The sequence below is a fragment of the Telopea speciosissima genome, chromosome 10 (genome assembly GCF_018873765.1).
Source record: "Telopea speciosissima isolate NSW1024214 ecotype Mountain lineage chromosome 10, Tspe_v1, whole genome shotgun sequence".
Classification (NCBI taxonomy): Eukaryota; Viridiplantae; Streptophyta; class Magnoliopsida; order Proteales; family Proteaceae; genus Telopea; species Telopea speciosissima.
In genome coordinates this window covers 51,030,891-51,055,438 of record NC_057925.1, presented here as the reverse complement: position 1 = coordinate 51,055,438, position 24,548 = coordinate 51,030,891, and the positions used below count along the sequence as shown (strand labels likewise).

The 24,548-nt window shown below is 40.6% G+C and overlaps 1 protein-coding gene across 2 annotated transcripts in view; it reads left to right on the top strand.

Annotated features, from left to right (window-relative positions):
* LOC122642437 (serine/threonine protein phosphatase 2A regulatory subunit B''beta-like) overlaps positions 1-24,000 on the top strand; it is a 43,902-nt gene extending 19,902 nt beyond the window's left edge. Inside the window, exons 10-14 of one of the 2 annotated variants that reach the window (XM_043835911.1) lie at positions 21,707-21,863; positions 21,956-22,081; positions 22,213-22,366; positions 23,306-23,332; positions 23,430-24,000. In XM_043835911.1, the coding sequence (XP_043691846.1) occupies positions 21,707-21,863; positions 21,956-22,081; positions 22,213-22,356 (427 nt within the window). In that variant the 3' untranslated portion in view covers positions 22,357-22,366; positions 23,306-23,332; positions 23,430-24,000. The remainder of the gene's footprint in view (positions 1-21,706; positions 21,864-21,955; positions 22,082-22,212; positions 22,367-23,305; positions 23,333-23,429) is intronic. The other variant, XM_043835910.1, reaches the window with a different exon arrangement.
* Positions 24,001-24,548: the final 548 nt, after the last annotated feature.

Below are 24,548 nucleotides of genomic sequence, written 5' to 3'. Positions count from 1 at the left end.
TTATGAAAATAGGACAGAAGAGAAAAGGAATTGATTGGGGAAGGGAAGGAAGGATAAACAGAAAATAATAAATTCAAACTCACTCTCGAATCCTCTAACAAGTTTGAATGGTTGAAGGATGAAGCCACCTTCAAGAAAGAAGATCCTCCCAGCCGCCACGGGCGTAAGGAGTCAACCGGATTCCACCAGCCCTTTCCACCTTGATAGAACCACAAGGATGCACACTCACAGAGCGGGGCAGCAACTATGGCACAAACAAAAAGCTTTTCATTAATCAAATTCGTGTTCCAGGCTTTGCCCCTTACAACCTTATATAAAAGACTCAAAAATAGACTTCTACTCTAAAAAGGAAAGGCCTAACCCAATCCCTAACCTATTAGATAACTTAAACTGATTAGGAAACTAAAATAGACTCAAAATAGAGTCCTAATGACTTAAAAACAACTTAAACTACTTAAAATAAAGAAGATTCCCTACTAGCCAATAGGATATAAGAACCTCTTAGCCAATAGGATCACTTCACTTAAATTAGACCAATTGAACCAATTGGATGCAACCAATTCTAAACCGGTTCAATCTAAAAATAGGAAAATAAACTAAGTATTGGGCTAATCCCGTATGCAACCTATATGCCCCTAGTTTAGGCTCATTAAAGTGGCCTAATACATAAAAAACCCTTGGGAACAAAGGCCCAACATGTATATAACCCAACCCTAGGCCTATTTCTAAAGAAATAAGCCCTATTTGGTGATCATTCTGCATCAACTGGTCCAACCGGTCTTGCTTAACTCGGATGAAATAGGGTCTGGACATCAAATAGCTGTCCAAAACCTGGGTTGGGGTTGGGAATTTGTGTCTGATTCAAAAACCAGGTCAGGTTCGGGCTGACAAATTCAGACAAATTGGATGTGATACTCCTACCTCATAAGTCATAAAGTATTCAAGTTATGTACTTATCAGGGGTTTTATGCAAATATGTAGGGGCTTTGGGTTTAAAGTTTCAAGTTAATAAACTTACTATATACAAATAAGAAAAGGTCAATATTTTAAAGGAGAAACAGACTTGTTTTTCTCTTTGATGAAACCTAGAAGAGTAGAAGTGGAGTAAAGCAGTGCAGCGACCAAGGAAGCATTGAGCAAGAAGTAGGTTGTGCATAATCTCTTCTACCTATTTCAGGTTTCCTCTTAATGCAGTTCTAACCCAGAACCATTGTTCGGAAACTTGTTTTGGTAGGCCATTCTGTCAGACCAAAATGAACCGAAATGTGAGAAATTTCGCCAAAACATTGCATTTTTTGCCAGACTTTCGGTTGGCCATTTCAGTGGGCAAACAACCATATTAGGCTCCGATACGTTAGGTAAACCTTATTTTAGCCTATATAAACATATGTAAACCTTCATATTCCAAAAAAAGTCACACAAAGTGGTGGTTTGGATTTCCACCCTTGGTTATACCATGTGTAATTTTTTTTTGATAGGTCCTACTTTATCATATTCTATGGGGGAGGGGAGATGTGAACTAGGAGAGTTGAACCCAAGACCTCCTAGTAGCAATGGGCTTCCACACACCACATGCTACCAAGTGCACTAGGCACTTGTTCACTACCTTGTGTATCTATTCCACACATTGTTTTAGTACTAAATGACAAAAAAGGTAAGTAAAACAAGTTAATTATGCACCATGAATGAAGAAACATAATATTCATTAATTATGAAATAGTCAAAGTAAATGAAGTGACCCTCCCCTATTTGGTCAATTACGGCCCTGTCATTCCCCTTGCAACATTTAAGTATTTAAAGTTCTACCATTCCTTTCAATTGTTGAGCCGTGTGATAATTGGGTGGGCCCATAAGCGATCCCAATAGGGTACTTTGTGACCCGGGTTTCGCATCACAAACCTTATAGTTTATGCCAAGGCAACGGTTTACCGGTATGTGATATTATTTGGTAAGTATAAGGTGTGTCCTGTAATAGGGTGCAAGTGTGATGATGCAAGCAAGGTTTCAAAATCTCCTTGGCTTCAGTAGTATCAATCAAGTCTGCAAGGGTTATCATCATGGAATTTATATTGATAATAGATTGTTATGTGTGTGGGCGAGCCTTGGCACAATGGTTAAGTTGCGCTATTGCAACCTGTTGGTTGGTGGTTCGAAACTTGGAAGCCGCCTTTCCTGCGAAGTAGAAGGTAAGGCTGCGTACATTTGCCCCTCCCAGACCCTACAGTTGTTGGAGCCTCGTGCACGGGGATGCTCTTTTTCAATAGATTGTTATGTGACAAAATCTAACATAGGTCTTATGCCTATTGTTTATCATGCTAATAATTTGGTCAAAATGCCAATAGTACGTGGCATCACCTTGTTTCTTGAGGAGGCGGGCGGACAAAGGATAGTCAGGTTAGTTTTTCCCATTGAATTTGAATAAACAACTGTTTTCAAAGCATTGCCTTGGTGAGCACTATTGGTAAGCTAGTTTTCATAGGTATGACTATTCAATGACTTGAGTTACTAAGTCATGATTTAAGCATCAACTATTTAACAATGTTTGAGATTTCATTTGGAGGGGTTGATTTCGACTCCTGGTGCAATAGACATTTCACGCATTTTGACAGATTTTGTTAAGAAGTTTGGCAGATTTTGATCCTTGGGGACCCAAATATTTCCTTAAGTTTGACAGAGTTCTCTTGAAATGTCGAATGTTGCTAGCCAATGCTTTGCATCTGGTGGCCCAAATGTCCAGGCAATTAGAAACTAGGTATGGATCGATTCTAGTAAAGGAACAAGGATTAACAGCTAGGGAAAGGAGGAGGAGAAGAGGAGGAGGAAGGAGGAGAGTTGAGCGAAATCGTGGGTGAGTGAGAATAGACTCCACTCACCTATTTTGTTCATTAACAAATTCTTGAAATTACATATGCCTCCCTAGGGAGGTAAAAGATAAAAATAGAGCTGGGGTTATAGTTGAAGCCGACAGTAGAAAACCGAAATAACTAGTGTTAGCTTAACATAACTTGTAATAAGCCATTGACAAAAGTACCCCTAACAACATAAACTCTAAAACTCCCCCTCAAGCTGGAGAACAAATGTCATGCATTCCCAGCTTGCACAAGGTACTAAATTGGTTAGGAATGTGACATTTGGTGAAGATATCTGCCACTTTATCACCTGTCTTCACAAAGGGGGTTACAAATGTAATAAGAATCCAACTTTTCTTTGATGAAGTGCCAATCAATCTCAATGTGCTTTGTTTGGTCATGTTGCACGGGATTATGAGCAATTGAGCGTTACTTATAACAGCCTTGTTATCACAATAGAGCCGCATAGGTCCCTCAAAGTCAAGCCCCAACTCTTGAATCAACCGCCTCAACTGTATGAGTTCACACACTCCATGAGCCATGGCTCTAAACTCTACCTCTACATTGGATCTAGGTACAACTGGTTGTTTCTCTGGAGAAGATTTCAAGTACTTGATGATTCGACAAACAAGATGCAAGTGCCCACTCTTGGGTGCATGCATGAACTGGCTCACCACTCCAACGACATAAGTGATGTCTGCCCGAGTCAAGGAGAGATAGATTAGTTTCCCAACCAATCTCTAGTACTTCCCTGCATCTATAAGAGGATAGCCACAATCTTCACCAAGCTTATGATTTTGATCAATTGGGAAGTTTGCTGATTTACATCCCTACGTTCCTATTTCTTTCAATAGGCCAAGTACAAACTTTCTCTGCAAAATATTGACTCCCTTCTTTGATTTTGATACTTTAATTCCCAAGAAGTACTTCAAAAGTCCAAGGTCTTTAATCTCAAACTATTGGGCCAGGTAAGATTTAAATCTACTTATTTCGGCATTGTCATTCTTAGTCAATACAATGCCATCAACATAAACAATGAGAGCTGTGATCGGACCATTTCCTCGCCGGATAAACAAAGTGTGATCAGCCTGACTCTGAGAATACCCATTCCTCAGAATGGCTTGTCTAAATTGCTTGTTAAGATATACCAGAATACCAACCGTAGGGGTATTCTGGTATTTTCCTCTTTTATTTTATGTTTTATGTATTCCTAGATTCCTAGTTATATTTCAGCTAGGCTAGGGTTTCTCCTTTTATTGTTTTTTCTCTTAGACTAGTTCTATTTTTGGTATTCTTAGTTGTATTAGGAATTCCTAATAGGATTAGGACTGAGGCAGTTTATTCCTATTTTTACTTTGTTTCAGTTGTAATTCAGATATTATAAATAAAGAGCTGGGTGATCTGGTTCGATCACTTAAGCATTCTCTCTTCTAACATTGTATCAAAGCAGAATATCTGATAAAGCCTGCTTCCTAAAACCCCCCCCCCCCCTTGTTCTCCCTTCTTCCTCCTCCATTCGATCCCTTCTTCCACTTGATCTTCTTCAATTTTTTTTTTTTTTTTGGTTTTTTCTTCTGGATTAGGGCAGATCTAATGAGGTGATCTGTTGTTTAGATGCTGCCCTAATTAATCACCTCATGCCTTGACAAGTTTTGGATCGATAGCTGCTGCCCATTCTCCTGCGACTTTGTTTGGAGTTCTCCCCTCTTGCAGATCAGTCTGCTTTCTCAATTTGAAACTGGTTTGTTTATTGGGATCCATTCCTGCAGTTCCTATTGGACAGCTGCTATTACAGGTTCTCTTCTCCAGCATTGAAGCACATTCTCAGATCGATCTACTTTCAGGGTTTTTTGAAAAACCCTAACACTTGTCGATTCTGTTTTTTTCTGGTTCTCTCTGTGGATTTTTTTGGAGAAGCTACTTCATCTACCATCAGTATCATCTCTGCAGAATTTTCTCTGCCCTTTGAAGACCTCATATCTGCAGAATTTTTCTCAGCTTTGAAGACCCCTAAACCAGATCGATTACCTCTTTTAGGGTTTTTTTCTTAGACCCTGCTTCTTGGTTTTGGTTTAGGGCAGTTTGTTGCTGTCAACCTGCTTCTGTTCTTATTACCACAGGGCTTAATTCAGCCTTTGTATCTCTGATTTCTGCTGCTCCTATCTTCTCTTCAATATGGGAGACTCAGAGGTTACCACAGCCAACTCTGGAAGTGATTCTCAGTCCCGGACAGAATTCCTCCCTTATGCTGCCTCCATTAAGCTCGATGGCACTAATTATCTCATATGGGCCAGATCTCTATCATTGACTGTAGCTGGTAGAGGACTCAGTGGGCATCTTCATGGCACCTCTAAACAGCCTACTGAAGAAGGGCCTGCCAAGACTCGATGGGCTGCTAATGATGCTATGGTTATGTCTTTCATCTTGAACTCCATGCCACAAGACCTTTTCAGCCAGTACCTTCTTCTTGATACTGCTGCACAAATATGGGCTGCTGCTAAAGGCACGTATGGCCAATTTGGGAATGATGCACAGGTATATGACATCCGGAAAACACTTTCTTCTACTTCCCAAAAGGAGCCGTCCGTGATCAAGTACTATGCTGTTCTCAAAAGTCTGTGGCAACAATTGGATCACTATGCCCCTTTTCAGCCTACAACAGCTGCTGATGTTACTGCTTATTCAGCCTATGTGGATAAATTTTGAGTTTATGACTTCTTGGCTGGTCTTAATGCTGATTATGATCCCATACGTGTGCAAGTACTTGGTCGGGTGCCTTTCCCTACATTGGAGCAGGCCTTCTCCTTTGTTCTTACTGAAGAGACCCGTCGAGCTGCAATGATGTTGGGTTCCTTTGTTGAAAGATCAGCCCTACAGGCTGCCGGTTCTAAAACTACTTCTTCTTATTCTACTGCTACTGCCACTGCCACTGCCACTGCCACTGCTGCTGCCCCTCCAAAAGAGCCTGTCAAGTGTGAACATTGCCATAAACTATATCACACCAAGGCTCGGTGCTCGAAATTACATGGGAAGCCTGCTGATTTTGAGGCTAAATGTGGCCGTGCTAAACCTAAAAACAAAGCCAATCACACTGAAAGTGTAGCTCCGGCACCCACAGCTGACAATAGTTTCTCCCAGGAAGAATTCCAAGCTCTCAAGCGTATGTTACAATCTTCCACTACATTTATTCCTGCCGGTTATTCCACACCATCAGGTTCCCACTTTGCCCGCTCAGGTATCCCTTTTGCTGGTCACTGTGCATCGGTTGTCTCCTCTCCCTGGATTATAGACTCCGGTGCCACTGATCACATGATAGGTTCTTCTAACCTTTTTTATAAATATTCCCCTTCTTCTGGGAAAGACAAAGTTCGGGTGGCTGATGGTTCCCTATCCTCTGTTTCAGGCAAGGGGTCCATCAGTTGCTCTCCTACCCTTACTCTATCCTCCGTTTTGCACATTCCACGATTTACTACTAACCTCTATTAGTAGTATTACCAAAAATTTAAATTGCAAAGTGACCTTTTTTCCTACTCATTGTGTCTTTCAGGAACTGGACTTGGGGAAGACGATTGGATCGGGTAGGCTACATAGTGGATTGTATCTCCTTGATGATGGACCGCAGCAAGCTTTACCTTCCCAATTATGTCAGTCATCTTCTTTTTCTTCTGAATTACATCAATGGCATTCTAGATTGGGACACCCCTCTTTGGGCACTTTATCCCTTTTGTTTCCTGCTTTGTTTAAAAATTGTAATAAGGAAGACTTTTTTTGTGAGCCTTGTGTCTTGGCCAAACAGACATGTTCCATTTATCCTATATCTAATAAACGAAGTTCTTCCTTATTTCACTTAATTCATTCTGATGTGTGGGGCCCTAGTCGTAAGACCTCTCTTAATGGCTAACGATGGTTTGTTAATTTTATTGACTATCATTCCCATTTCATTTGGGTATACCTTATGCATAACAAGAGTGAAGTTTTCTCTTGTTTTCAGCATTTTCATACAATGATACAGACTCAGTTTAATGCCTCTCTCAAAATTTTGAGAAGTGACAATGGGACAGAATATATGGAAGGTCGGTTCCAAAAATACCTTTCTGCCCATGGCATTTTACACCAAACCAGTTGTGTTGATACTCTAGCCCAGAATGGTGTGGTTGAGAGGAAAAATCGCCATCTCTTGGAGGTGGCTCGAGCTTTAATGTTTGCCCGTCATGTTCCATCCTTTTATTGGGGGGATGCTGTCCTTACTGCAGCCTATTTGATTAATAGGCTGCCGATTCGGGTTCTTGCTTCCAAGTCCCCTATCGAGCTTTTACATGGCTCTTCCTCTTTTATTGTTCCCCCTAAAGTGTTTGGGTGTGTCTGTTATGCTCGGGATGCTAAATCTCCTGGCAAACTTGAGCTCCGCAGTCTCCGCTGCATTTTCTTGGGTTACTCTCCCACCCAAAGGGGGTACAAATGTTATTATCCCCCTACCCGCCGTACCATGGTTAGTATGGATGTTCTCTTCCACGAAACTCTCTCCTACTATTCATCCCCACCTCTTCAGGGGGAGAGCTCTAGTGAAGATGTGTTTACTGTTGACCCCCCTCTTAGGCATGTTTATGAGGAGATTACTCCTGCTGTTCCAAGCATGTCTACCCTGCCTAACCCTACCCTTCCCACTACGTCAGGGGGAGATACTCCTTCAGGGGGAGATGTTCCTGTACAGGGGGAGGTTCCCACAATTCCTGCTCAAGGGGAGGTCACCCCAGTCCAGAGAACCATTGGTGAATTTCAGCGAAGGATTGATGCGACAGCGACAAATAATTTGAAGGTTTTTTCAAGGAATAGGACTAAGACTAGGGAGCTTCAATCCATTGTGACACCTGTTCCCATCCAACTGCCAACCCCGGCTCCGGATGCTACTTCTCCACCTGGTAATGCTTCTTCTTCTTTGGATCTCCTCATTGCTGTTCGCAAAGGAGTGAGAACTTGCACTCAACACCCTTTATCTCATGTTGTTTCTTATGATGCTTTGTCTCCATCCTTTCGTGCATTTGTTTCCTCGCTCTCTTCTGTTCGTATTCCTCAAAATGGACAGGTTCTCCAGATCGTAAGTCTATTTCTGGTTACTGTTCTTTTGTGGGTGGTAATCTTGTCACCTGGCGTAGCAAGAAGCAAAATGTGGTGGCCCGTTCTAGTGCTGAGGCCGAATTTCGTGCTATGGCACATGGTGTTTGTGAGCTGCTCTGGTTAAATGGTTTGCTACAAGATCTTGGCGTTGCTATTCGCCTTCCTATGATGCTGTATGGCGACAACAAGGCTGCCATTAGTATTGCCCACAATCCGGTATAGCACGATCGCACGAAGCATGTTGAGGTAGATCGGCATTTCATCAAGGAAAAGTAGAGGAGGGCCTTATTTGTGTTCCTTATGTGAAGTCCGATGACCAGCTTGCTGATATGTTCACCAAGGGACTGCCTGGACGGGTCTTTCATCCTAATCTAGTCAAGTTGGGCATGCTTGATATCTTTGCTCCAACTTGAGGGGGAGTGTTAAGATATACCAGAATACCAACCGTAGGGGTATTGGTATTCTGGTCTTTTTCTCTTTTATTTTATGTTTTATGTATTCCTAGATTCCTAGTTATATTTCAGCTAGGCTAGGGTTTCTCCTTTTATTGTTTTTTCTCTCAGACTAGTTTTATTTTTGGTATTCCTAGTTGTATTAGGAATTCCTAATAGGATTAGGACTGAGGCAGTTTATTCCTATATTTACTTTGTTTCAGTTGTAATTCAGATATTATAAATAAAGGGCTGGGTGATCTGGTTCGATCACTTAAGCATTATCTCTTCTAACATCGCTCAAACCAAGGCTTAGGAGACTGCTTGAGGCCATAAAGTGCCTTTTTTAGGAGGCACACTTTCGCTTCTACTGAGGGAAACTTAAAATCAATTGGAGGCTTCATAAACACTTCTTCTTCTAGTCACCATGGAGAAAGGCATTCTTTACATCTCATTGATACAACGACCAATCTCTATTGGCATCTACTGATAGAAGGACTCTGATTGAGTTGTGCTTGACCACAAGAGCAAATGTCTCTTGGTCTTCAATGCCATACACTTGACTGTACCCTTTAGCCACCAACCGAGCCTTATATTTTTCTGTAGTACCATCTAATGATACTTAATTGTGTAGACTCACCTGGTGCACACAACTGGAACTCTTCCTCTAGGAAGATCTACAAGTGTCCAAGTACCACTCTTCTCAAGAGCCATCATTTTCTTAGACATGGCCTTCTTCCACTTTAGGTCATTTATAGCCTCAGAGACATTTTTGGGAATGGAAGAAGAAGCAAGAGTAGTAGAAAAAGCAATTCTTATAGGGAAAATAACACATAGGAAACAAACTTGGCTATAGGATTAGTACAAGCTCTCTTCCCTTTTCGAGTAGCAATGGGAAGATCTAATTCAGAGGGAGGAGAAAAAGTGTTACCTGACTGAGGACGGTGGAGAGCTCAGGATGTAGATCCAAAGAGGACTATTGGCAGGTCTTCTTTCCCCTTCCCTTCAAGCATTCACCTCTTTTGTACACAACAAACTTTTTTTCATTGTTAGCATCATCATCTGAATGAGTATCAATGTCAACAACATCTACTTCCTTGTGTTTCCCAATATCAAGTAAGAATGGGGAGATAGGCAAAGGAGAAATAAAGGGGATGGCATTAGCAGCCTGTTCACTCCCATTAGTGTCCCCTTGAAGTGGATGCTGATGAGGAGAAAAGAAAGGAATAGACTCAAAGAAGGTGACATCTTTGGAGAGAAGTCGCCTTCGGGAGGAAGGGTGGTAACATTTATATTCTTTTGTAGAGGAGGGAATAGCCAAGGAAAAGACATTTGAGTGCTTTGGGGTCAAGCTTTGTCCGAGCTGATTTATTGACATAGACATAGCTTGATAGCAGACATACCCAAATACTTTAGGAGGAAGGAAGAAAGCAGGAGCTTGAGGGGAAAGGATTTCTAGAGGGGATTTGGAGCCAAGGAGCTGAGTTGGCATTCGATTGATTATGAAGGCAGCAACAAGAAGGGCATCAAACCAAAAAGTCTTAGGGACGTGTATGCTAAAGAGGAGACTCCTGGTGACCTCCAACAATTGGCGATTTTTCCTCTCAGCCACCCCATTCTATTGGGGGGGGGTGTCAACACAAGAAACTTGATGAATAATGCCATTGTCAATAAAAAATTGTGGGAGCCCCATATACATGTACTAGTTAGGATTTAAAGGTGAATAGATTCTAGTAATGGAGGAGAGCTTTACAGCAAGAAGGAGAAGAAGAGAAGAGAAGAGAAGAAGAGAAGAAGAGAGGATGAGGGAATCGTGTGTGTTAGGAGAGGTAAAAGATAAAAAGAAATAAAAGTTAAAAATTACAACTCTAGTAACTTATAACAAAGGCATGGACTAAAGTACCCCTAATACATAAACTCTAACACTCCCCCTCAAGCTGGAGAATAAATGTCATACATTCCTAGCTTGCACAATAAGGTACTAAATAGACCAGGGATGAGACCCTTGGTGAAGATATCTGCCACTTGATTACCTGTCTTCACAAAAGGAGTACAAATGCAACCAGAATCCAGCTTCTCTTTAATGAAATGTCGATCAACCTCAATATGTTTGGTTCGATCATGTTGAACCAGATTGTGGGCAATACTTATAGCAGCCTTGTTGTCACAATAGAGTCTCATTGGTCCTTCTGTGTCAAAACTCAAGTCTTGAAGTAGTCTCTTTAGCCATATAAGTTCACACACTCCATGAGCCATGGCTCTAAATTCTGCCTCCGCGCTAGATCTAGCTACAACTGGTTGTTTCTTGCTCCTCCAGGTAATTAGATTACCACCCACAAAAGTGCAGTATCCAGAAGTAGATCTCCTGTTAGAGACTGAACCAGCCCAATCAGCATCTGTGTAACCTTCGATCTGTAAATGGTCATGCCTGGAAAATAGAAGACCCTTTCCTGGGCAGGATTTCAAGTACCTAATGATGCGATACACTGCATCCAAATGTCCACTCCTGGGAGAATGCATAAACTGACTCACCACTCCTACTGCATAAGTGATGTCTGGTCGAGTTAAGGAGAGAGAGATTAGTTTCCTAACTAATCTTTGATACTTGCCTGCATCTATGAGAGGAGAACCACATTCATCACCAAGCTTGTGATTCGGATCAATTGGAGAGGTTGCTAGTTTACACCCCAACATTCCAGTCTCTTTCAGAAGGTCCAATACAAATTTCCTTTGGCATATGTTGATTCCTTTCCTTGATCTAGATATCTCAATACCCAAGAAATATTTCAAGAGTCCAAGGTTTTTGATCTCAAACTGTTTAGCCAGATAAGATTTCAATCTGTTTATCTCAGCAACATCATTCCCAGTTACTACAATGTCATCAACATAAACAATGAGAGCTGTGACTGTACCATTTCCTCTCTTGATAAATAAAGTGTGGTCAGCTTGACTCTGGTAATATCCATTCTTTAGGATGGCTTGTCTAAATCTCTCAAACCAGGCCTTAAGAGACTGTTTGTGGCCATAGAGAGCTTTCTTCAAGAGACACACTTTCCCTTCAGCTGAGGGACACTTAAAACCAGGAGGGGGCTGCATGTATACTTCTTTTGCTAAATCTCCATGAAGAAATGCATTCTTCACTTCTAATTGGTACATTGGCCAATCTTTATTGGCTGCTATTGACAGAAGAACCCGGATTGAGTTATGCTTGGCTACAGGGGCAAAGGTCTCTTGGTAGTCAATACCATACACTTGACTGTACCCCTTTGCAACCAGTCAATCTTTATATCTTTCCACTGTACCATCTGATCTATACTTGATGGTATAAACCCATCTGCATCCAACTAGAATTCTACCCCTGGGAAGATCAACCAATGCCCAAGTATTATTCTTCTCCAGGGCCACCATTTCCTCAGACATTGCTTGCATCCATTTTGGATCGGATAAGGCTTCTGTGACATTTTTGGGAATGGAAGAAGATCAAGGGCAGTGGAAAAGGCAATACCTGTAGTAGAAATAGAGTAATAGGAAACAAACTGGGCTATGGGGTTAGTACAGGCTCTTTTCCCCTTTCTCATAGCAATGGGAAGATCTAATTCAGAAGGAGAAGTATTACTTGACTGAAGAGAGTGAGACTGAGGATGTGGATCTAAAGAGGGGTTTGGCAGGGTTGTTTTCCCTGCAATGCATACCAGGGTTGCTTTCCTTTTCCCTTCAACAAGCATTCACCTCTTGTGAATACAACATCTTTGAATCTTATTCCCTTGTATTCTTTTTTTCTGCTAGCATCACCGCCACTGCTAGCATCAATATCAACAACATCATCAGCATCAACAACATCCACTTCTTTGTATTTTCCAATATCAAATATGAATGGGGAAGTGGAGGTAGGCAAGGGAGATAGAAAAGGAATGACATCAGCATCCTGTTCACTTCTAGTACTCTCCCCCTGAAGAGGATGCTGAGGAGAAGAAAAGTAAGGAATAGACTCAAAGAAGGTGACATCTTTGGAGAGAAGTCGCCTTCGGGAAGGAGGATGGTAACACTTATACCCTTTGGTTGAATCGGAGTGGCCCAAGAAGATGCACTTGAGAGCTTTGGGGTCAAGCTTTGTGCGGGCTGATTTGTTGACATGAACATAACAAACACAACCAAAGACTTTTGGAGGCAAGGAGAAGACTGAGGATTGAGGAGAAAGGAGTGCCAAGGAGTGGAGATGGCATCCGGTTAATAAGGAAGGCAACAGTAAGAAGTGCATCAGACCAAAAAGTCTTAGGCACATGCATACCAAATAGAAGACTCCTGGTGATTTCCAACAAGTGGCGGTTTTTTCTCTCAGCCACCCCATTTTGTTGAGGGGTGTCAACACATGCCAGTTGGTGGATAATGCCATTATCAGTAAAGAATTGTTGGAGCCCCCCATACATGTACTCACCCCCCCTATTAGACCTAACAATTTGAATTCGAGTACCAAATTGAGTACTGATAAAGTTATAAAAACTCTTGAAGGCATCACAAACATCACTCTTTTGTTTCAACAAAACAGTCCAAGTGGATCTAGAATAGTCATCCACAAATGAAACAAAGTAACGAAAACCAGACAAAGAAGTAGCGGGAGAAGGTCCCCAAACATCAGAATGAACAAGAGAAAAAGGAACTGTTGATCTATTACCATGATAAGGATAAGATGTTCGACAATGTTTAGCAAAAATACATGATTCACACTGAAAAACATCAGAAGAAGGAAAAGAAGTAAACAAATGGGGTAACTGTCTCCTCATAACAACAAAAGAGGGATGACCCAAACGTTGATGCCAAAGCATTACAGACTCCAAAGTACTACGGTCACTTCGACCACAAACATAAGCTGCAGCAGTAGATGAATCAGGTAACCGTGGTTCAAGAAGGTAGAGTCCTCATTTCTCAGTCCCACTGCCAATAATCCTCTTTGTCTCCAAATCTTGAAAAAGACATTAGGAAGGAAAGAAAATGACAACAATTTAGGGATTTGGTTAGGTGACTTATTGATAATAGGTTAGTAGCAAAATCAGGGACATGAAGAACAGACTCAAGAGAAATAGAGGGAGTAACCCTCACATTGCCCTTACCAGAGACAGAAGAAAGGGAACCATCAGCAACCCTTACCTTGTCCCGGCCAGAGCAAATGGAATAGGAATCATAATACTGTGACATACCAGTCATGTGGTCAGAGGCTCCGGAGTCGATGATCCAAGTGGGAGCAGTAGGAGCGGCAGTTGAGACCTGCAGAGCTGAGGTAGAAGCAGTGGACCCTCCAGGGGTAGAACTAGTAGAGGAATGACCAATGTGGGACATCAGCCGGCGGAAGGCTGCAATATCATCCTATGAAAGAGAATCAAGAGCAGACTGGGATCTAGATGTCTCAGTCTCAGATGTCACAGAGTGAGCCGTAGCTCCCCCTCGCTTGCCACCCCGAGCACCAGATGAACCACCACGCATAACTGGGGGCTGCCCATGAAGGTACCAACATCTGTCCTTGGTGTGTCCCAGTTTTCCACAATGATCACATTTAAATCTCTCACGGTGATCTCCATGAGTTGGCCCTTGGCCTTTCCCTCCAGTCTTTCAGTCTCTGTGGGAACTAGAAACAAGAGCAAATTTCTCCATTGATGGTGCAGTATCCATGGTTGCTCTCCTGGTTTCCTCACTTTGCAAGTAACTACATACTTCATCCAAGGATGGAAGGGGAGACCTCCCTAGGATCTGTAGACGAATGGGCTCATACTCGGGATTGAGTCCACCAAGTAAAGAGAAGATCCTTTCAACTTCCTGGTTCTTGTAGACCTTAACTTCATCTTCAGAATTGGACAGCCGAAGGTACCTGTAGTGATCATATTCCTGCCACAGGCTAATAACAGTGTTGTAGTAATCAGAGATGCTCCTCTCACCCTGCTTCATATTGATAACTTTTTGATGAATTTGGTAGATCTTTGCATAGTCACCAACTCGATCAAAGGTCCTGGTAATACTATCCCACATATCCTTTGCAGTCTCCTTGTCCATAAATCTCCTACTTATTTCAGGTTCCATGGAGAAGACCAACCAAGTCATAACGGTGGAGTTCTCAGTCTCCCATTTCAGGTATCCTGGATCAGTTGTAGCGGGCTCCTTAATAGAGCCAGTAATATACCCCAATATTACCCAACTTTCCTCTACTTCTCAAAGACATCTTCACAGAACGAGACCAGTCCAAGTAGTTGGTTGTGTCCAACTTCACAACCGATATTTGGGTGTTGGGGTTATCATAGGAAGCCATAGTGGGGATACCACTAGCCGGAATTTGTTCACTGACCTCAGAATCAGCCCCAGAAATAGTAGACATGGTACCAAAAAACCAAACAAATCAGAATGTTGTGTTGCACAAGTGTGGAGTAAACGCGACCCAAACACATGCAAGATATCCAGCAAACAAAGGGCAATACATTGCCCACCAAATCAGAAGGGTGTCCTGCACAAATGGGGAGTAAACTCTACCCAAACACATGCAAGATATCTAGCAAACAAGGGGCAATACACTGCCCAAGTAGTCACAACAGTAAAGGAGGAGGATAAATCCTTCACAAAAATTAAATCAAACACCTCATGTGCAGCCCAACTTCATTCACAGCAACCATACACCAGATAACAGCCAAAAAACTTCAAAAGAACCTCAGTGCATAATACCCAACAAGTGTAACAAGATGTAGACCTTCAATCTTATCAACTAATAGCCATCTCAATGCATTGGTTTCCAAAAAAAAAGTCAAATAAGAAGCAGAAACAGAGCTGGCGGAATTACTGTAGTAGGAGCCAAAAAAAGGAGTTGCAGACCTTGGGCTGTCTTCCTTTGCAACCAAGCTTGTGGGGGTCTGAAAGGGGACCCTAAGACAACTTGAATGGGCCAAGTACCACCTCCAACGAAGCTCTGATGAGGAAGAAGAAGAGCATTTTCAGTTCTCGGGTTACTGTTCACGGAATTGTAATCTGGGCTGTCTTTCTTTGATTTGAGCTGCAAATTGCCCAGTGTCTTCCTTCAAACTTCTCAAACTTCTTGTGTATGACCTTCTTGATGATGAGAGAACTTCATTAGAGTACTCTTGTGTATTTCTTTATATGGTATAACCTCCTATTGGAACCCTCCACATTTTCTGGGGTTCCAAAGAAGGATATAAGGCAGCTAGAACCCTAGTCGACTCTCAAACCTAGCTTTGATACCAAGTTAGGATTTAAAGGTGAATAGATTCTGGTAATGGAGGAGAGCTTTACAGCAAGAAGGAGAAGAAGAAGAGAAGAGAAGAGAAGAAGAGAAGAAGAGAGGATGAGGGAATCGTGTGTGTTAGGAGAGTATTCTCCTAACACCTATTTACTTTACATTACTAAAACAGTTTAGGGAATTACAAAGACCTCCTTCGGGAGGTAAAAGATAAAAAGAAATAAAAGTTAAAAATTACAACTCTAGTGACTTATAACAAAGACATGGACTAAAGTACCCCTAATACATAAACTCTAATAGTACTCTCCCCCCTTATTAGGATGAACTATTTGGATGCGAGTACCAAATTGAGTACAAATCAATTGATAGAAATTGTTGAAAACATCATAAATATTACTTTTTTGTTTCATCAAAAAAGTCCAAGTGGACCAGGATTAGTCATCAACAAAAGAAACAAAATAACGATATCTAGACAAAGAGGTAGTGAGGAGCAGGTCCCCAAGGTCCAAACATCAGAATGTACAATATTGGTAAGGATAAGATGGATGACAATGTTTAGCAAACATACATGGTTCACACTGAAAAACATGAGAAGAAGGAAAAAAAGTAAACAAATGAGATAATTGTTTTCTCATTACAACAAAATATAGGTGGCCTAAACGTTGATGCCAAAGCATCACAGAATCCATGGTACTACTGTCACTCTAGCCACAAACATAGAATTGAGCAGTAGGCAAAACAGGTGTTCAAGGCTCGAGCAGATAGAGCCATTTTTCCTCACGTCCACTCCCAATAATCCTCTTCATCACCAAATCCTAAAAAAGACAATAGGAAGGAAAGAAAGTGACAACAATTTAAGGATTTGGTTAGATAACGTACACACAATAGATTAGTGGTAAAATTAGGGACATAAAGCACAAATCAAGAGAGATAGAAGAAGTGTCTCGAACATTACCCTTATTAGAAATAGAGGAAAGGGAACCATCGGCAACTCTAACCTTATCCTTACCAGAGCAAATAGAATAGGTTTCATAACATTGAGACATACTAGTCATGTGATCAGTGGCACCAGACTTAATGACCCAAGAGGGTGTAGATGTAGAGGCTTGCAGGCCGAGGCTGAAGAATCTGATGTTGCAGGAGCAGTAGAAGAGTGGCCTAGTCAAGACATCTTCATGCATAGTGCTGCAATATTCTCTCTAGAAAGGGAATCAGGGTCAACTTGTAGTTCTAATGATTCGGCCTCGGCTGTAACAGTGTGGGCTCTAGCACCTCCTCTCCTACCACCACGAGTACCATTGAATCCACCACGCATACAAGGGGGTTGACATTGAAGGACCCAACATCTTTCTTTAGTGTACCCCAGATTCTCACAATGATCACATTTAAATCTCTCTGTTATCTCCACGGGTTGGCCCTTGGTCTCTCCCTCCTCCTCGCCAATCTCTGTGAGAACTAGAAGTAAGTACAGATCTCTCCAGGGATGGTACAATGTCCATGGACACTCTCCTAGTCTCCTTACTCTGTAAGTAGCTACATACTTGATCTAAGGATGGAAGAGGTCGCCGCTCCAAGATCTGCAATTGGATTGGCTCAAATTCTGGATTAAGCCAACAAAGTAAAATAAGGACACTGTCCTTCTCAAGTGTCCTATACACCTTTGCTTCATCCTTAGAGTTGGACAAATGGAGGTCCCTATAGTGGTCATATTCCTCCGGAGACCAATGACAGTTTTGTAATATTCAGAAATGCTTTGGACACCTTGTTTCATAGTGATGACTTTTTGGAGAATTTGATAAACTTTTGCCGAGTCACCCACTTGGTCAAAAGTCTTGGATACACTGTCCCAAATTTCCTTTGTAGTCTCCTTTCTCATAAATCTCCTACCTATCTCAGGTTTCATGGAGAAAATCAGCCAGGTCATGACGGTGGAGTTCTCAGTCTCCCATTCCAGGTATACTAGATCAGTCATCGCAGGTGCTTTGATAGAACCTGTAATGTTCCCTAGTTTCCCCTTACTTCTCAAAGGCAACTGCACAAAGTGAGACCAATCCAAATAGTTGGTATTGCCCAACTTCACAAGAGATATTTGGGTATTGGGGTTATCAAATGGAGTCATGTTGGGGTAAGTACCACCCAAACCACTAGATGAAGCTTCACCAGGTCCACTGACCTCAGATCCAGACCCAGTCATGATATGCAAACACTTAACACACCACTGTAAAATCTTAAACAAATGGGAGTACACTCTACCAAAAGAAATGAAACCAGCAGGTAAACAAACAGTAGATTCTTGAAGATAATCAAAGCAAATACACCTTGTGCACCTTAGCCTCACTTCATCATTACCAAAAAACTTTCAAATAAACAGATCTTCAACCAAACTGCAAAGCATTTCAGATGAAACAAAGAGGTAGACCAGAATCTGGCGGTACCTGTGAGGCTGAGAGATGATGAGATGTGCTCCCAAACCATTGCATTTCACAAACCGAGTCCCTTGGGACTTGAAAGAAGACTGCTGGGCGATTCTAACCAGCCTCGCCATCGCAAATGATGGCTTGATGAGAGAGAATCATAACAGAAAAGAAGGGGCTGGCGGTAATGCTGTCTTGAACTTCTAAAACTTCCATCGTCTGCTACACCTTCAAACCATCTTCATTAGGTCTTATGTTGGAGAATGGATCTCCAATAAATCTTCTATGTATAGTATCTTACATAGTATAACCTCTAATGGAACTCTCTACCTTCCTGGGGTTCCAAAGAGAGGTGAAGAGAACAAATGAGCTTGGTCGACTCTCAAACCAGCTCTGATACAAAGTTAGAAACTAGGAATGGATCAATTCCAGTAAAGGAACAAGGATTAACAGCTAGGGAAAGGAGGAGGAGAAGAGGAGGAAGAAGACGGTGACACCAGTGACAATAGTACCCCTAACAACATAAACTCTAACACAGGCATGAACTCCCTGCTTTGAGAATTGAAGGATTAGAGGATAAGCAAAGCACATCTTTAAAACTTCAATTTGGAAAACACATCTTTAAAACTTCATTTTGGAAGACACTTTTCATAAAGTTTGAACACCAACCGAGTCGCCATGTGAAAAATATACCCACTAAATAAGAAATCTATTCCTTACCGAAACATTTCTCACATATTTGATAATTAACAACCTATTTATTCATCTATTTATGAAAGGATACTGGTGGGGGGTAGATAGGTTCAGATTACACATCCCTTTTAACATAATCTGAAGAAAACCCTAAAACCGAATTTAAGTCAACAATAGGGTCAAAGTCAACTTTATCCAATATTCCAATGGAACTCAGATCTGGTCAATGATCATAAACTGTTAGAATTAGAAAACCCCAGAATACAGTAACGTTCCAATGGTAAGATTTGAGTCAACAATCAAAACAGTATAAATTTTTCACATCAGCAGATCAGCAACTCTGATCTGACTAAATCCTTAGTTGAAGGTCACTTATGTGATGATCCCTAAAGTCTGGGCAGAATCCAAGGGATAAATCTCCTTTCACTGCCAATCTCGATTTTAGCCAAAAGGCCCCAAAAACGGGGCTGCCACCAGCCTCTATTTGGGGATCCCTTGCTGTGATTTAAATCTCAATATGAACAGTATATGAACAACAATAAAATTTGATGATCAGCCTTTCCAAACTCAGGGTAAATCAACTTCAGCAATCACCAATAACAGTAGATGAAATAATACTACTTGAGAATGGAAAATAGACTCTGTAGTAGCGGGAGCCTTGTGCAGAGGGACACTTTTTTTCAGAAGGGAAAACAGAACATAGAGAAGGGGATATGCCCTATGATTTTCCATCAACAAGCATATATTAGAATCTTTCCAATTCCAAGAGTTTCTCACTCTACATCGAGTCTGACAGCAGCAAAAAGGCAACAATCATCGCTTCATTAATAAAAATCGCTAGTTGGCCAAATAGCCTACAAGCAGTCTATTTAAAAAAAAAAAGACTCCCTACCTCAGTAAGAGACTTGTCTAACCCAGCTTACATAGCCAATAGGAAACTAAAAAGAAACCCTCTACACTAGTTAAAGGTCTTTAACTTAAATAATGTAGCTTAAACCTAATAAAGTAAATCAAGTATTCGTACCTCCCCCTAATTTTGGCCCATTAAAGTGACCCATTGGACCATAGACTCAACAAATATATAATTCAATCCAAAACTTATTTCTAATAAAATAAGCCCATTTAGGTGATTTAACTGCATCAATTCTCTCCAGCTTGAAAAAAACTCGACCTTGGGTTTTGCAGTGACAAGGGAGAAACAACATGTGAGTAACAACTTTGACCATTCCGAAACAGAACTCTAGTGATGTAGGGATGTTAGGAATAAAGTCTTTGACCTTGGGAGGGGGTTTTTTTTCAAAGTAGTGAGGGGGAATCACAAACTTAGCAAATTCTCAGTTGGTAAGAATAGCATCAGGGTTGGTGACAACTTCATGCAGAGTGTACTTGAAGTCTTCCTTAATTATGACCTCATATGGTACTACTGCTTTAACTGCGTCTTCATCAACCTTTGTAATGCAATCCTCCACATTAGCAGTAGATACTCCATAGTTGTGGAGGGGGGCAAGGCGACCCAAGGTGGTGGAGGGTGCCTAAGCGCTAAGGCGACCAAGGCGCCCAAGTGTTACTTTTTATTTCCCCTCTTTTCTAACATATCTATTATGCTACAATATATACTTATATCATAAAAAATCAACATCAAGGCACATCAAGTCATAAAAAACAACATTAAGTTACATCAAGTCATCAAAAAACAACATAAGCCACATCAAGTCATAAAAAATCAACATTAAGTCCCATCAAGTCATAAAAAATCAGTATTAAGCCACATCAAGTCATTAAAAATCAACATAGAACTAGAAAACAGCAGAACTGAAGAAGCAAGCTATTTGAAGTTTGAAACATTCAAAACATACATTTAGTTTATACTGTTCTTGGAATTGGTCATTGTCCTGGTATACCTAGTCCCACATTTGGTTTATACTATTCTTAGAAAATATGATCTTATATATAAGTAATTAAACTGCTCTCAATGTAGAAAATGTTCTTGTTCTTAAAGTAGTTTGACAGGTCAAATGAGTTTATTTTTACATGAGACTTTTTGTATTAGGTAGAGCACAACACCAGCTTTTCAATAAATCCAAGATTGCTTAAATCTTATTTATATTGAAGGAGTTATGTTCCGGTCAAACCTTATTTGGTGTGCGCGAATGCTGTCAAAATCTCTCTGAATGAAAATATTTTTTTAGATATCAAAACAAATGAATATTTACCTCTTTTGGTTTTTAGCAATGTTTTACGTTATTAAAATTTATAGAATTAGATTTGAGAAAAACCCCAACATTTGCCAGTTGAAAACTTCACCTACTGCCGAAAATTTAGTTTTTGTTCTTGAATTAGGGGGGGGGGGGGTTGTTTGACTTTTTATCATTTTGGAATTTGATTTTTTAACTGTTTTTATTGGATTCAAATAAGGGGTATGTTCTTATTTATGAATAATAGCTTAAGTAAATGAAATAGCAAATATAAAAACCATGTTCCATACCAATAAAACCAGTGCAAAGCGCCTTGCAATAAGGCGACGGTCGTCTTGACCCTAGCAAAACTGCCTGGATGCCAAGGCGGTGCCTTGACAACTATGGGATACTCGCATCTAATTATTACTCCCATTCATTGTTATAATGCTACTTTTAGGATTTAAATGTTATTTAGATAAATGTCTGTTGAGTAGAATCTTTGCTTGAAAGATAAGATAAACTTTCAGGGTCTTTTTGTTTCTCTTAGATGTGAGAGCAATGCCTAGGTACTGATATGTATGTACCTATGCAAGAGAAATTACTCACAGTGGCCTTTTTCTGATTTTACTGATGCTGATTTTCATAGAGGATTGAGATTAGTATTGCTGCCCCTCATAGTGATTTGCTCTAAAAATTGCAAAGTGGTTTATGTTTTAAGTTTTTTTGTTACATTGTATCCTTTTGCTCATTCACCGCCTAAAATAAATATAATTTACCCTTGAATTTCATATTTCAGGTTCAAGTGTATAGATTTGGATGGAAATGGAGTTCTCACTCCTAATGAAATGCAGTTCTTTTATGAGGAACAGTTGCATCGGATGGAATGTATGGCCCAAGAACCTGTGCTTTTTGAGGATATTTTATGCCAGATGGTTGACATGATTGGGCCAGAGGTTGCATTTTGTTTTTAACCTGGTTGTTTGAATCTTCCTTTCTTTTGGTTCAAATTGAAGTGAGTCCATTACTAACACACTTTTTCTTGCAGAATGAGAGTTATTTGACATTGCGTGACTTAAAGGGCTGCAAACTTTCTGGAAATGTTTTCAACATTCTATTCAATCTTAATAAGTTCATGGCCTTCGAAACTCGTGATCCATTTCTTATTCGTCAGGTATGATGTTTTCCTTTATTTCCATGTATTGTGTGACCAAAATCTGAGAAGAATGAGTAGAGTTGTGTGAGCAATGGGCAATTGGTAGCTCAGTTTTAGTGACATCCAGAGTGCTGCTATGTTGTCTACAGGAACGGGAAGATCCAACTTTGACAGAGTGGGACCGCTTTGCCCATAGAGAATATATAAGGCTTTCAATGGAAGAAGATGGTGAGGATGCCTCCAATGGAAGTGCGGAAGTTTGGGACGAGTCATCACTTGAAGCTCCCTTCTGAGTCCAACTAGGTAAGTGGGTTCCTTCCATTTTTGATTGTTGATTTTCAGTGTTGCTCCCTTGCCTCTTTTCTCGGCAGTTGATTATTTGTCAAGTTAGTTGGTGCCTTTGTTATCACATGACTATTGGTGTGTACCGTCTAGAACCAGATACTAGTATCTTTGCCAGACACTATGGGTGTCTGCCAAAGATGGCTGGTCAGTCTCGCTATGTTTTTTCATTTAGAGGCCCAAAGTCAAATGTATCTATTTTCTTCTTAAGATGAGATTGTGCCTACAACCATACTTGTCACGAAGACTAGGCTACCCAAGGCGTTGGTAGGTATGCGGTGTATGACTATTTGTAATATAGCAATGATAATTTTATAATAATGCTTATATGCAACAGAGAAGCAATATCAATGCAATATGAGATAATTACTAGTAATAGCCTAATATGAGAAAACCAATATATAATAAACAAAGAATAGGATATATTATAAACATCTTCATAAAAACTAAAACAATGAACATAAACCAATGAAAACTCGTGAAGTCTCAACAAGGTGTGCCTTGACTACTATGCGTACAACATGGACATGATAACTAGAATTACTATGTTAAATAGACATTTTAAACTATGAGCCATGTTGTCTCGGACTGTTTAAGCCAATAAGAGAATACAAGAAATGTAATCTTTGAAAAATTAGTGTATCCTTTGCCATGCCCGAGTAGCCGGTAATGGTAACAAAATACCAGTACCTACAAAGTTTTACACTCCTATAGTTGTCAAGTTCGCCTAGAAATGATATATTTACATTGTTGTCATGGCGGCTGGATTTCTTTTACATTTTGTGGCCCTGGCTAATTATCGGGTGTCATTTTTTAGTGTTATAGTTGGGCTGTCTCTCATTTTATGATCACTTACTGCGTTTGTCCATCTTTTGAAAATGCTATATGAATGTAAGCTAGAAGGAACTAGTCATATATTTACACCATGTAAGATTGTGTTTTTTATTGTGCAGGAAATTTTGTTTCTGTTTTTCAGTCTCTTTGAAAATCTATTTAGATCTGAAAATGCTTCTCTACCCTCCAGGTGAACATGAGAAAGCTTTGGCTGCTTTTACGTGAACCTGGCCATTGAATGAAGGAACACTCGTCACATGAAAATCCTCTTTGAACAAACTTAGCTGCTACATCCACCCTCGTCAGCAGAAAATTTCTGCCTTGCCATGTGAAAAATGTCTCAAATGTGTTTATTTTTCTGGCAGGCGACAGTCTGGCCATAATGCAAATGAACGGGGCACTAGGGAGTGCCACAAAGAACAAATCTTTTTGGAAATGCCCTCTGTGCCTCCCTGGGATGGAGGGGCAGTTGCTTACAAAGTGATGTAAACATCGTCCAGGTAACAATAGTTCAGAATTTTATCAGTCACATTTTTTTTTTCTTTTTGTAAGGAAAGCTGTTCTATTAGTCTTGTTGCATTTTTCTTTCATCGTGTCCATTGTGTGAAGTTTGAGCAGGCATAATAGCTTCATGGGCACATATTATTCTGGGTACGATGGTTACATCTTTGGTCCTTTTCCGTTGGGTTTTTTCTTCTCCTTAGATGTTCACTTTATTGGATTTTTGGTGGAAGGAAAGATACCTTGATCATTTGTATTCAGATCCTCTCTTCATGAAATGCCATTTCTTTTTCCGTTGTCTAATAAAATACATTTTTTAATCTAAAACCAGTTACCTGCTTTTGATGATGAGTAACTGTATGTCATCTCTTCGTTTACTTCCTTCCCCCACCCCCTCTTTTTTTACTCTAATACTAATGGCTCTGTGAGCCGTCAGTAAATTCCTGGATGTACTGTCTTTAAGCTGCCCACTCTTGTGCACCGGAATAGGTACCCCTGTCGCCCTTCAATTCTATTGATGCAGTGGAGAAAATGCCTGGGGCTTGGGCTAACTCTTCTTACAATATAATTTGTGAGCCCACCAAGTTGGCTTGATGAGTTGTGACCTTGACAAATCATCAACATAATTAGAAAAATGATGCAGGTTCTGTAGCAGGACCTCCTAGTTAAGCTTGGCTTGGTTGATGCATTTCCTGAGCATTAAAAGCCTCGTTTGACAAGATTTTCATTTTAGTTGGGGGGGGGGGGGGGCGCATTTCTGAGCAAGAAGCCATTTTTTGTGATTTGCTTCATGGTGAGCACTTGTGTT